A 12694-nucleotide genomic window follows, 5' to 3' on the forward strand; every position below is an offset into this window, starting at 1 on the left:
TTCAGGCTACCTCACCTCCTGCATGGAGATGATTTCATCTATGAAATGTCCACCCTCCTGGACTGGCTTCAGGTCAGCTATAGCATATACAACTCTCTACTTAAACATCCTGCGCACCCAGTCACAAACTGGTACCTCTACTGAGCTTTTACATTTACCTATGAACATGATTAATTTGTGGTTTTTACAACAAATTAATCCACATTAAGTTGGAGCAATGTTGCAGCAGGCTTAGGTTGAGGCAAGTTGTAGCTTATGATTATAATGATCAGAATAGAATGACTTTCTATTTCTAAGGAATTATTACAAAATACAAAAATATCAGCATGGAAGGCACCTGTATAGTTTAACAAGTTATGTTATATTAAGAAAGTTATAAATATTTCAAAATGTTTTCCTCAGTAATCATCTTATTTCTGTCACTGTGCCATGGCGAACGGCTGTAAATGCTGTGGAAACACTGGCCTCACTGGCCTTTGCTGGGATGAATATGCCAGCCAAAGTCACGAATCAGAGCTGTAGCAAATTTAAAATATGTTGTTGTAAGCTAACTTCATCTAAAATTGCACACGACGCGATCCCAAGCTTCAGCCGGCCATAGTTTCAGAGTGGAAACAAACATTTTATCAAAAAACCTTTTTTTTTTTTTTCCAACACAATTTTTTGTACTGATGATTTGAACTGGAGATTTTCGTGGCCATCTAGGTCTTGAAAGTTCCTCGACTGCCATTGTTTGTGCAGAAAATAAACAGGGCCTTTTATTTTAGAACCCTGACTGCCTGACCTAACTCCTCTCCTTTCACTAAGTTTAATAGGTGTGGGCGCACACACACTTGTACAATATAAACTGTAGATGTTTACTGTACTGCAGTAATGACAGTGGCATGTTAATTATTCCAGTCTTCTCTACACTCTCTAACTCTCTAAAGTGGTGATCCAGTATAGCATTTTGTTAACAAATAAAAAGCTAGAAATGACAACATTTCTTAAGTTATTGTTATCTAAAGTATATTTTTCTTTTGCCTGTTTAAGTTTGGAAATTTGGAGGTCGTTTGCGAGCTGTGAGTGACAGTTTGTTTTTGGGAGTAGGGGAGAGCACACAAGGCAATCCTAAGCCGAGATGGCACAGCATAGTGGGCTTTCCAAAAGCAACATGCCCAGTCATCATTTTACTCACATGCTCAGAGATTGACAAGGCTCTGTGCATTTTGCCAAAAGGGGCCTTTGCCATGCTTACACACACACTTTAGTGTCAGCACACACACATTCAAACCCACACAGATCCTGATGCCCACACCTTTACCAGTGCTACCCACCTCTGCAGTGAGTCAGTAGGCAAACATACCGCAAGCAGCAGATGCATGGCCTTTGCTCAATCCATCACATGCTGTCGTTATCCCAGTGTGCTAAATGATTCTATTAGCGCGTCACGCTGGCCCCTCAAAGCTCCCACTGTTCCCACCTCCACAATGTGGTTCCAGCAATCCAACCCATGCGTTGATAATTTGCCCTGAAAAATTGGCCGGGGACAAGCATCCAATTATGGCTTTGCACCCTGTTCCCAGCGCCTCGTTTCAGATAACCACTCTCATAACCAAGCTCTTTCTTCTTCTTCTTTCTTCTTCTTCTCCTTCTTCATTTTCATTCCTCTCTATTTTTCTTCCCTATCCCTCATGGTCTCCAAGTTTTTCTATTTGATGTAAACATAGCTGACGTAGTCGCTTAGTTTTGTATCATGCCAAAGTTAGGTGAAGCATGTTGACAGACATCAGCTGATCTCAAGTTAGTTTAGTATTATGACAAATGCCTCTGAACTTCAGGCTGTCATTTAATGCTCTGGGCGCTGGGCCAGCATGTCTGTTTTTCCTGTCTGTCAGAGTGGAATAGTGTTGGAAGTCATTTTTCATCATATTCATTACCCTGGCTTGCAGACTGCATCATGTTATTAGGTCAGTGTTGTTAAATCATGGTAGTATTACATCAGTTACAATAAATTCTATATGCCCTAACATGATTCTCTGTATCTGTCTCATATTTGGCCAAGTCTCTGTTAACTGTTTCAGACTTTATTTCTAAAATCTGCAAGATTGTTTGACATATTATTACTCTAAATTATTATTGCGATACAACATATATATCCTTCATTGTTTTGTTTGGATTTGGAGTTTAGTTTTATCTTCTGGGCTTATAAATTGGACACTCAGTTCAGTGTGTTCTGTTTTGCAGGTTGGCAGCCGCTCCTGTTTTCAACAATGTCCCAAATGTTCTGGCTATTGTTTATGCTCCCACTCAAATTAGATGTCACGTATTTTGGAGCACAGTTTCAAGGTCAGCAGATCTGACTGCTCACTGTTGTAGAACTAGGAAAAATAACACAAATATTACAGAAAATGATTTTAAACCATGCTGTTACTATATTCAAACAACATTCAAACATGGTATCATTGAAAAGTGTAGGCAAGTGTTTAACTTGACGTCAAAACGGGTGATACAGTCTATTACTCGTTTAGATCATATTCACACAACACTGAAAACACTGTAAACTAGAATGGCACTCAGTAGAGCGCAGACCTCCGCCAAGGCCAGTGTCAAAGAACATACACCAGACTTCACAGAACAAAAATCAAATCCATAGTAAATGATCTGGATCTGCCCAAAAATGTAATGGGTTCTTCTCTGGCCCGAGCCCCATCCATCCACCAAATTTGCTGCAAATCTGTTAAGTAATTTCTACATAATCCTGCGGATAAATAAACAAACAAGCAGAAAAAGGGTGACAAAAATAACCTCCTTGGTGCAGGTAATGAAACACTTAAAATACAGAAATGACATGGCCAGCTTTTGCTGTAACATTTTAGATATCAACACCACCCTGGGGCCTCAAACAGTATTCAGATGTTGTTGAAACAGCTGACCAATAGTAATCAAAACAGTGCTGTTTCCAAAAAAAAGTGGTTAACCAAAAGTGTGTAATTTTTAGAGGAGCAATGATACAGGCCCATAATTCACCCTGACACACTCCCCTCTCACATCTCATCTCACTAGAGAACATTATGAGGGTCAATTTGACCAGTCATAGACCCTGCTGCACCCACCGAGGCCTCTGATCATCTTTCACCTCCTCCTGGGCCTGTGAACTCTTAGTGTACAGTCATCTGATCCCACTATAGCAGCAAGCAAGAAGCAGTTCCTGACCTGGACTGCTTACACACTCAGAGAGGTGGGATCATAGCCTGTAGTCAGCCTTTTCAAGGGAGCAGTGTTTCTCGTTTTGTTACCTTGGTCTCTAGGCACATAAACACAGAAGAAATTATATTGACTGTCATTTGTTCCAGTCATATGACGCCACACTTTGCTCACCTTATACTGCCGAAAACTTTAAGTTGACCCTTGACTGTTTTAAAGCCTTAGGTCAATGTAACCATTCAGTGAAGAAAAAAAGAAAAGACAAACTCCTTTCTCTCTTTGTTTAGATATAATAAAACTTCCATGAGGGGAATTCTTTTGGGCCAAGTCCAAGTCAAGTCGCAAGTCTTAATAAATAAATTGCAAGGCAGTAGAATGCCTTTAGATCTATAAATCTTGAGTATTTAACTTTCACGGTATCTAAACACTTTTGAAAGCTGTATTAATAGTTTTTTTTACATACCCGAGACCAGTTCTTATCAATGTATACAGTAGGTCTAATGATTAAATATTGAGGGCTGTCTGTTGCTCTCTTATTTATATTTTATTGTTCTGGGATTTTAACAGGGCAAAACTTAAGACTTCCATTGTCATACTTTTAAGACTCAAGTCAAGTCTTTAGGGAGTAGAGCCTAAAGTAAACCAAGTCTTGTAGAAGTCAGATCCAAAGTCAAGTGTCAAGCCCTGATTTCTGTGACGGAAGTCTAACTGGAGTCCAGATTTTAAGTCTTAAGTACGCAAGCATAATGTAAGTCTGAAACCTGCCACGATCCACCACCAAACAGTGAATTATTGTAAAAATTTAATACTCGTTCTGTATAAGCAATAAATCACAAAGGTGACATTCTCAGCCTCATCTGCTGCCATAAATCTCTCCACTTCACTACTAATGTTACCACTACCACTCCCTCCACCACATGATCTTTCTCTGTTTCCCTCATTCTTTCTATCACTGTGCCACTTTCTTTTCTTCTCTTTCCTTACTCCCAGTTTCAGCACAATGTTAATCAGCTCATAATGTTATCAGCTTTGCAGGCTGATGCACAGAGATTGAAGTAACTAGAATTTGAGCAACGTAAGTATGGAAAAGAATGAGTAGGAGTTAAGGAGGAGTGTATTTGCCCTTATTAGCGCACCTCTTATCTTTTATTACTGTGCAAATTAATTAATCAATTAATTAAAACCAAACTAAACCAGAGGGAAACAGAGACTGATTGGGTTACTACATAGTCTTACCACTAGTTTCCTTTCTACGTTTTGAAAGAAGCTTGCAACATTGTGTTTGGCCCAACCTCTCAGCCATCTCTCTTATCTGAAATCCTCTCCTCTCCTCTCCTTTCCTCTCTTCTCCTCTCCTGTCTGACACTTGAAATGCGTCATTCTTTCCTTTCATTAATGGCTTTACTTACTAAAAACCACTAAACACACTAAGATGGAAATGTTAAACAAGTTTAAATTATAATTCCGGTTTATTTCAAGTTGGTCTATTTCCCGTAAATGTGGCCATTGTGGCTCCATGGGTCTTGCTAACTTTGCACTCGCAAGGGATTACAATATGTGTCCCCACCAGCAAACACTAGCTTCTGATTATATTCCTGGAGCCACTTTATTTGGAAAGCTGTAGGACATTTGTGCTGGTTGGCCCAATATATGGTGTTTTGCGCAAGTCCTTGTTTCCCCAAATCTCAACAATGGAGGTGGTGAGTGCTAAGTTAGCACGACCCATAGAGCCACAATAGCCACATTTATAAATACACCAAGTTGAAATAAACCGGAATTATCCTTAAAGAGGAATATATGCTTCCTTATTCTATTAATTAAGAAGTTGTATCAATTAATGGAGGATGAAAAATGCTGCCTCACCATAACTTTCTTCTGCTTTCTCTAATTCACAAACTGACACACAGAAAACACTTTTCCACCATTAGGGAGGCCAACCAGGCCTCCCATAGTTGAAAGCAGGAACAAAAAGGCTGACCACTGTAGAAAGGCCTAATTAAACAGCAGTCTTTAATGTCAGTCAGCCCCCCACTGTAGCCCCAGCCACACATGAATGAAAGAATAATGCTCTTTTGAAAAGGAGCACAGTTTTATAATCTGAACCCATTGGTTTATGAAAGGGAAGCCCCTTAGCTAAGAAGGCCCACAGGTCACCCTCCATCTCTTCCTTTCTCTTTCTTTCTCATTCTCTTCTTCCCTGTTCTCTCTTCTTCTCTACTTCTTCTTTGTCCTCCTGCTGGGTCCATAGCAAGGGTTAAGCCAGGCTGAACGTGGGCAAGTCTGTGACCGCCACCTCCAGCAGGGTCTTGCTCCCCCAAGGGTGAAGTAGTGCTAATAGTCCCTGGACATCCACACACACAAAAACACACATGAACAGCCATGTGTGTTGGCATGACCAACCACTGGGCTCATGTGCTTGGATTATCAGAGTGCTATGAAAGAAAAACAGCCAATTTAATCCAAAAATGGTGGCTGTAGTGGGACTAAGAGTACAAAGGAGGGGGTAGAATTGTTTGCTGAGGAGCCACAGTGCCAGGGGTTATCCCAGAAAATGACTGGGAAAAAAAATTCAAGTGTCCACCCCCCCAAAAAAAAACCTCACCTCACCACTCCACCCCCAAAAACCTCCCCATCCCCCCCAGGAGAGGGGACCCCCTGACTGGCAGCAATAAATAGATTCTTTCTCTAACATGCCTAATCCTGCTAAACAGCAACAAATCCTATTAGGCCATGAATTATAAATCCTTCTTCACCACCTCACCCCCTCCTCCCCCACTGGAGAAACCCAGTCGCCCTCCTGTCTTCATCACATGCACACGCATAGAATGTTGGTCTTAACACGGAGGGACTGTGAGTAATGATAAGTAATGCTCCCAATAAGTAGCTGTATGCCTTCACACATTAATCCTGTTATATATTATGTGTTGTTGTCAAATATTAGGCCTCTCAACTGTAGTTGATTTGTGTGAGCTGACAAGCGACTGCCTGGAAAAAAAATACTGTATATATAACCCACATGTAATAACAAACAACTCTTAGTTAGTTGGTGCCTATGGCACGCATTACATGCATCATAAAGAAAGAAGTCGAGGTATAGTACATGGAATATGCTGAGAGAGAGAATGTTGCCACTTTTCTGGAGAGTTGACATGTGACGACGCTAGGAAATAGGACAATGGCATATTCTGACCAGCTGGTGCACGTCAGCCAGTGACGATGTGTGTTAAGATACCGCCAGCTTATTGTAAAGTAAACTTGACTGTTAGAGAGAGACAAACCAAAGGATTCGGAAATATGAAATTTTGACCTGATGATGGTGCCAGAGAATTTTAGTGTGGAGTAAAGTGGTTGCCTGACCAACCGAGTGACTGACATTTCCATCCCTTGAGCCATGCTGTGAGTGCAGTCTAAAAAATGTACCAGTAGAAAAAAAAACATCTGTGAAAGTCAGATTAATGGAGAGAAATGCCATCTGAAAACAAAACTTTTAGCCTGATACTCTAACTAACATGTATGACCATTTTACTGAAGCACCTTATGCTAAACATCTAGACTAAAAGTAGATCTGGCACCAAAAAGGGGGTCATTAACCCAAAATCTATGCAACCCTTTAATTAGACTTGCTTTGAAGAATAGTTACAGCCACGTCCACCTTTTCAGGCTACACCTTAGGCCTGGAACATTAACCCTCAGACCCTGAATTAGTCTGGCCACATCTATAAAGTACTAGCAATTGTCCCAACCCCCGACCTCCCCCCCACTGTGCCCAGTTTGTTGATAGCAGGAACCATAAAAACATATCGTCAGAGGATCGACTGTAGGATTCATGGGTATATTAAATGAATATTTAAAATATATTACAATATATAGAAAAATAGTATTTATTTATGTTAGAACCCATGGGAACTAATGTCCTTAAAATACTTTCAAGTAAATTTTTTGTCTGTATTTTACAGATTACAATCTTAGTTCCTTGTGGTCTTCATACCCTAGTAAAAAGTGTTTTTCCCACGGCGGTAGTTTTTCATTTTCTCTGCCGTCTAACTGGAAACCTCCTCGCCCAAATCTTTTAGTTAATTTGGCAGTTAGAGCTGTGTCAAGAAGAGTTCACCAGTCATTAGTGTACTTGTTAGAAGTGCACTCCTCTCCAATCTTCTCTGTGTGGTGGGAAAAAGCTGTGTCTGTCTCTGTTTTCCTCGAATAATGACAGGTTGTGAGACTTGGCGTCATTAACATTAAACATGGGCGGGACTTTTCTGAGGTCACCAGCATGTCGACCATCTCTTGAGAGGAGTTATTTTCATTGGTGGGATTCTTACACAAACTTACTCACTTTTATTCACATATACCCTTAGATTTATGTGGTGACAGTGTTTGTGTGTGTGTGTGCATGAGGTCAGACTATATAGGGATACTTTGTACAAGCAGCACCGCTTCAAATGAGGGAAATCCCAAGTATAAATCACCACAAAATTCAAATCATCTGCTCATTGACCACTTTGTTTCTTTTCAATACTGTTTATTAAGGTCAAGAAAAACGACTAATCAGATATTGTGGGCTACATTGTCTGGAAAAGAATGTGTGACAGCAATGGTTATGCACTGTATTTGCCTGCGTTTGCTTTATACATTCCTGCATGTACTTTAGATACACAAATATGCCCTTCTTTCACAGTATACAGTAGATTCACTTTGTGTTTGTAATAGAAATGCAGGAGGTGATGGTGATAGCGAATCTACAGTATCTTTGGCCTCTCTCTCTTGTTTTCTTTCTCTCTGTGGCCACACACATCAAACATGGCATGCTCTCTCTGGTCTCTCTTTGTCATCAGCTCTTAATGGGCACTGGGCTTTGATGTGGCTTGGTTGCTGCTATCGTCTCCAGCATGTCTTGATCAGTGTCTATTGATCTGGGAATGAGGGACATGAAAACAACTGGAGCAGAAACACAGGGAGGAGGGAACTATTGTATCATAAGCCATATTAAACCAGCTGCGTCTTGCTGCATGTCATGCAGGTTAGTCTTTCGGGTTCAGGTTCTGAATATGTCAAGTTCAATCTTAAAATTAAAATAAATGCAAAATAAATAGCAACACCATTTTGAGAAAAACTCACACTACCAGACAGAATGATGGAGGAAGACAGAAAGCGAGGGATTGGAACACAGACTCCATGCAAGGGAAGCAAGGGAAAGACAGTGAGAGAGATGAATTGGCAATTATAAATAGTGATTTGATCAGTGTTAACAGGTACCATTTACAGTATGAGCTATGGTCAAAACCCTGTTTTATGCTCATTTAGTTGTCTGAAAAAAAAAATTAAATAAGAACAATTGGCTATATTCAATCACAGTATAGGTGACCATGAAGAGCAAGAGGGGCCAGGACAGAGGTTTAAACAGCTGAGATTCAGCAAAGTAATTAGGCTGTGTCTGGCATACTTGTGACCCGATGTTGGCTGGGATGCACAGTTTTATTGTTTGCAAACCGAGTGAACACATTCAGCCATTTTCTGATGGTTTCGGTGTTTCAAAGTGGAAAGAAACGACCTGAAAACACCAGTGTAGACACGTGTCCTTTTCACGTGCAATAGGCATTTCAGATTTAGCCAACCTAGCATAGACATAGTCTGAGAGGACAAAGTTGGGTTGAACTTGTTGTTCTTCTTGCAATCAAAACATTCCAAGATGGCATTTTATTTTTCATTAGAAAAACCCTCAAAGGTGAATCCACCTTGGGGTATTTCTTGCATTAGAACTGCATCAAAGTCCATTTGTTTAAAATATTCATTGAATGGTGGAACTTGGTGGTTACGATATAGTGTCTTAGCAGAACACCCTTGTAATCCTTACCACGGTACCCTGTGGCATTTCATCACTTTTAGATCAAGCATGCCTGACAGAAAGTAGTCATCTTATCCTTCCAAGATATGATAAAGGAATGTTTTTGTGGAGAACAGTAGAAGAGCACATCTCTTTGATGGACCAAGGCACCAGTCATAAAGCTTATCTTACACACTCAAACACACACATGCACACACACACAGGCCAGCACTCTTGCTGGGTCCTGACCATAGCACATTGATGTCTAAGGCTGCTTTCTTCTGACTGACTCCAGGGTTATTGCAGCGCACCATGGAAGCACAGGATATTTGACGATCTCCTGCCAAAGAAAGAGCAGAGGGGGTGGGGGATGAGGGAGAGTTGCCATTGACAACTCTGAGATCTCCAAAGTGACCATCTGAAAATGAAAAAAGAGAAAACTTATTAAGAGAGAAAGGTCCAGGGGAGGCCATGGGGCTAAATCTGTCACAGCTTTTCAAGAGAGGGACAGGGCAGTTCATGGCTCCAGCAAGTATAGCTTGTACATGACTTCTACAGTTGACCTAATGAAGAATAGTGAGACTGTTGAGAAGAGTTTAATCTGTAGAAAAAAAAATACACACAACCAGCCGTCCCAGTAGAGAATGAATCATACAGTGCAGGACAATGGAAAGAATATTGAAGTCTTCGTGGGTGAGATCTGAGCTGTCCTGACCAGGAGGAGTCCCCAGGTTACACTGTGTGTCATATCTTCTGCACAGATGAAAAATAAACACAAAGAAGAGAAAAGACAGAGGGGGAGGCAGAAGGAGATGAGTAAGAAGCAGAGTCAGAGCTGGCAAGTGTTTGAAGGGCAGCATCGGCAGAGAGATGTGGGAATTACATTCTTTCAGTTTCTGTGTGCCAAATGTTTAATGGGGAGGGAGAAAAAATTCCTTCTCTTCATTGACGATGGAGAGCAAGGAGGTAGGGGGGTAGACTCCCCCCCCCAAAAAATAGGGCCTCACGCTCTTTATGTTTGGTATTGTTTGTGTGCATTTCCTCCTATAGCTTGGGCAGGCCTTGCATGGAGGGCAGGAAAAAAGACAGCAGCCCGACAGCCTTTGATGTTCAGGTTTTATGGTCCCATGTCAACGCATTGTCTGTTAAGTCCTTTTGTTGTTCCTCTGTCTAATTAAGACCTCAGCGACTTGTTGACTCCACAAAGACCCTTGGTTGGGGTTGGGGGAAGGTGGTGTATGTGTTTCTGTGTGTCAAGGGTGTGTGTGCATGTGGGTGTGTCTGCTTTGACTGACACATAGCTTGAGAGACATGCTCAAAACAACACACACACACATGCATTACCCCCTACATACAAAAACACAGGCTTTGACATAAGAGTGGAGGCATTCACGTTATGTTTGAGAGCCGTGCCAGAAGATCTCTAGCTGCAGTCCTGCCCAAAATACCAGCAAAGAGCACTTATTGCACAGCACACACGCAAACATGCAGTGCATTTGAAACTGCATTGTGCGTCATTACACACAGTATATGTGTCTGAGTAGAAGTGGGCACACAGCCTAAACAATAATTTTAGTATTTACAGCAAACATAAGAGCATTTTTTCTTCCGCTTACGTTTGCAGTAGCATGTTATTGTTTTCCATTCCCTTTTTGTTTCTGCCATCTTCCTCTGGATCTCTCCAGCAAGAATCTGGTGACGTCAGTTTGCTGTAAATCCACCTTCACAGCAGATACACTGCGCACACACATGCACACACTATCTCGTGGCTTACCAGCTTAACTTTGATGTCTGTGATACCAACAGATGGCTGAAAGGTCACCTGTCTGTGAGACATATTGTACATGAAATAGAAGACAGAGAGAGAAACGGGCACAAAAAAACAGGGAGCAAAGGAAAGTCCTGCTCACTCAGAAGACAGGAGCTGTTTTACTATATATTTTCATTCAAAAAATGCTCTTAAGTAATGTATAACACTAAATCCTGTGTGCTTTATCTCACTTTGTGTTGGAACTAAGTCTGTGCAGTTCTTCAGCATTTTAATACATTGAAACTATAAAGGTGGACTAGTACTTGGCAGAAGGGAAGGGAGTGGTGAACACTGATTTGCCAGACCACAGCCTCTCAAAGCTCTTGCGCTGATTCATGCACCTCTGACCTTCTGACCCCTGAAACTGATTGTGCTTAGTCTTTAACTCATCTACAGATGCACATTTTGAGGACTGTGTTCCTAGTAAAAATGGATATGACTAAAATGTTTTATTGTTGATGACAGAGTTCAGGTCAGAGCTGCCCACAATTGGCATTGGGCCCACAAGTGGGGGTGTTTGTCATGCAGATGGAGTCACGAGGAATTTGTTAATATATGTTGTTTTTGGAGCTTCCTCCATGCCCTTGAAAATATAATACAACAGTATGCCTTTCTGAAATTCACATGACAATTTGAAAGCTCTTTAACTGCTGGGGTCCTGAGAATCTTGGAACCTAAAACCAGGGTCGCTGCCTGGACAAGGTTGAGAAACCCTCTCTTAGGTTATTTGACTTGATTTGTTGTACTTTGTATGCATGTGTGTGGGTGTGATCATCTACTGTATGTCTGCACTCAGTATTTGTGTGTCAATCACTCGGACCAGCGAAATCAAGTCACTCAGCAGAACTTCCGTCCATGTTTTCTCATGATCAATTTTCACTCATGGCATGCATGATCCAAACATGCTGCTGTCACACATGGCACACCCAAAGACATGTTTCAGCATTTTCTGACAAGTTGACCAGATGAGCTCCAGTGCACAGCACACAGAGTGCCTCCTTGTAAACACAAACACAAGTGCATGCCATCTAGTCACTATGATATGCGAGTATGTGTTTGTTGTGTTGTTTACATCCAGTGGTTTCTGTTTCAGTTTTTAGCTCCATACCATTGGGTTTTCCAATGTGTTGACACAGATGTGCTGCTTTGAGCCGAGGGACGTGTGTTTTGTTGCGCCTCTTAATGCAAACTGAGTCTGGTTTTCTTCTGTCTCACTTTGCACCAGGTTGCAGATTCATAGTTGTGACTGATAAGGCTTGAACAGCCAGAGAGCGGGGGTTAATATTCGTTGACATATATTGTTATAGGATAATTGTTTATCTTTGTGTTCATGAATGCATACCCGTCTACGTGTGTGCTCTCCTGTCAGGGGCCACATGTGTCTTGTTGTTGCATGGTACACACATTCTCCATTGTTCCTTGAATGCACCTAGGACCACTTAGACTGGGCTTGGAGCACGCAGCCTTCTTTGTCTTTTTTTTTTTTTTACAACTAATTTTGTCCAAAACAAGCCACTTAACATTTTACCACAAGGAAACATCTGTAGACCTAACCATCAGTTTTTTTTTCTTTTAGATTAAATCCGTCTCCCTTTCTGTCACAGGTTGTCCCATGCCCAGAGATCAGCGGTAAAAGTCCTTCGCAGAATGCAGTACTTTGTGGCCAGGCGGAAATTTCAGGTAAGCAAAAGGAAATCCAAAGGAGGAGAGAGAAACACTACAGAGTGAAAGAGAGCAAGGGAGGGGGAGATACAGAAATAAAGAGACAGACAGATTGAGAGTGAGAGAAGTGTGTTGTGTGTGTTTTTGTAGTGTGGATGCGGTTACACAGGAAGAGGAGGGGGAGCCCCAAAGGCATATATCAGCTGCAGCGCTGT

General features: G+C 41.4%; 1 protein-coding gene across 3 annotated transcripts in view; it reads left to right on the forward strand.

Moving 5' to 3' along the window:
- Window positions 1-12694, forward strand: part of kcnq1.2 (potassium voltage-gated channel, KQT-like subfamily, member 1.2) — a 170929-nt gene that overhangs the window by 97513 nt on the left and 60722 nt on the right. For all 3 annotated transcript variants that reach the window (XM_040132054.1, XM_040132056.1, XM_040132055.1), the window contains exon 14: window positions 12422-12497. In XM_040132054.1, the coding sequence (XP_039987988.1) occupies window positions 12422-12497 (76 nt within the window). The remainder of the gene's footprint in view (window positions 1-12421; window positions 12498-12694) is intronic.

This window comes from Xiphias gladius, chromosome 8 (assembly GCF_016859285.1).
Source record: "Xiphias gladius isolate SHS-SW01 ecotype Sanya breed wild chromosome 8, ASM1685928v1, whole genome shotgun sequence".
Lineage (NCBI taxonomy): Eukaryota > Metazoa > Chordata > Actinopteri > Istiophoriformes > Xiphiidae > Xiphias > Xiphias gladius.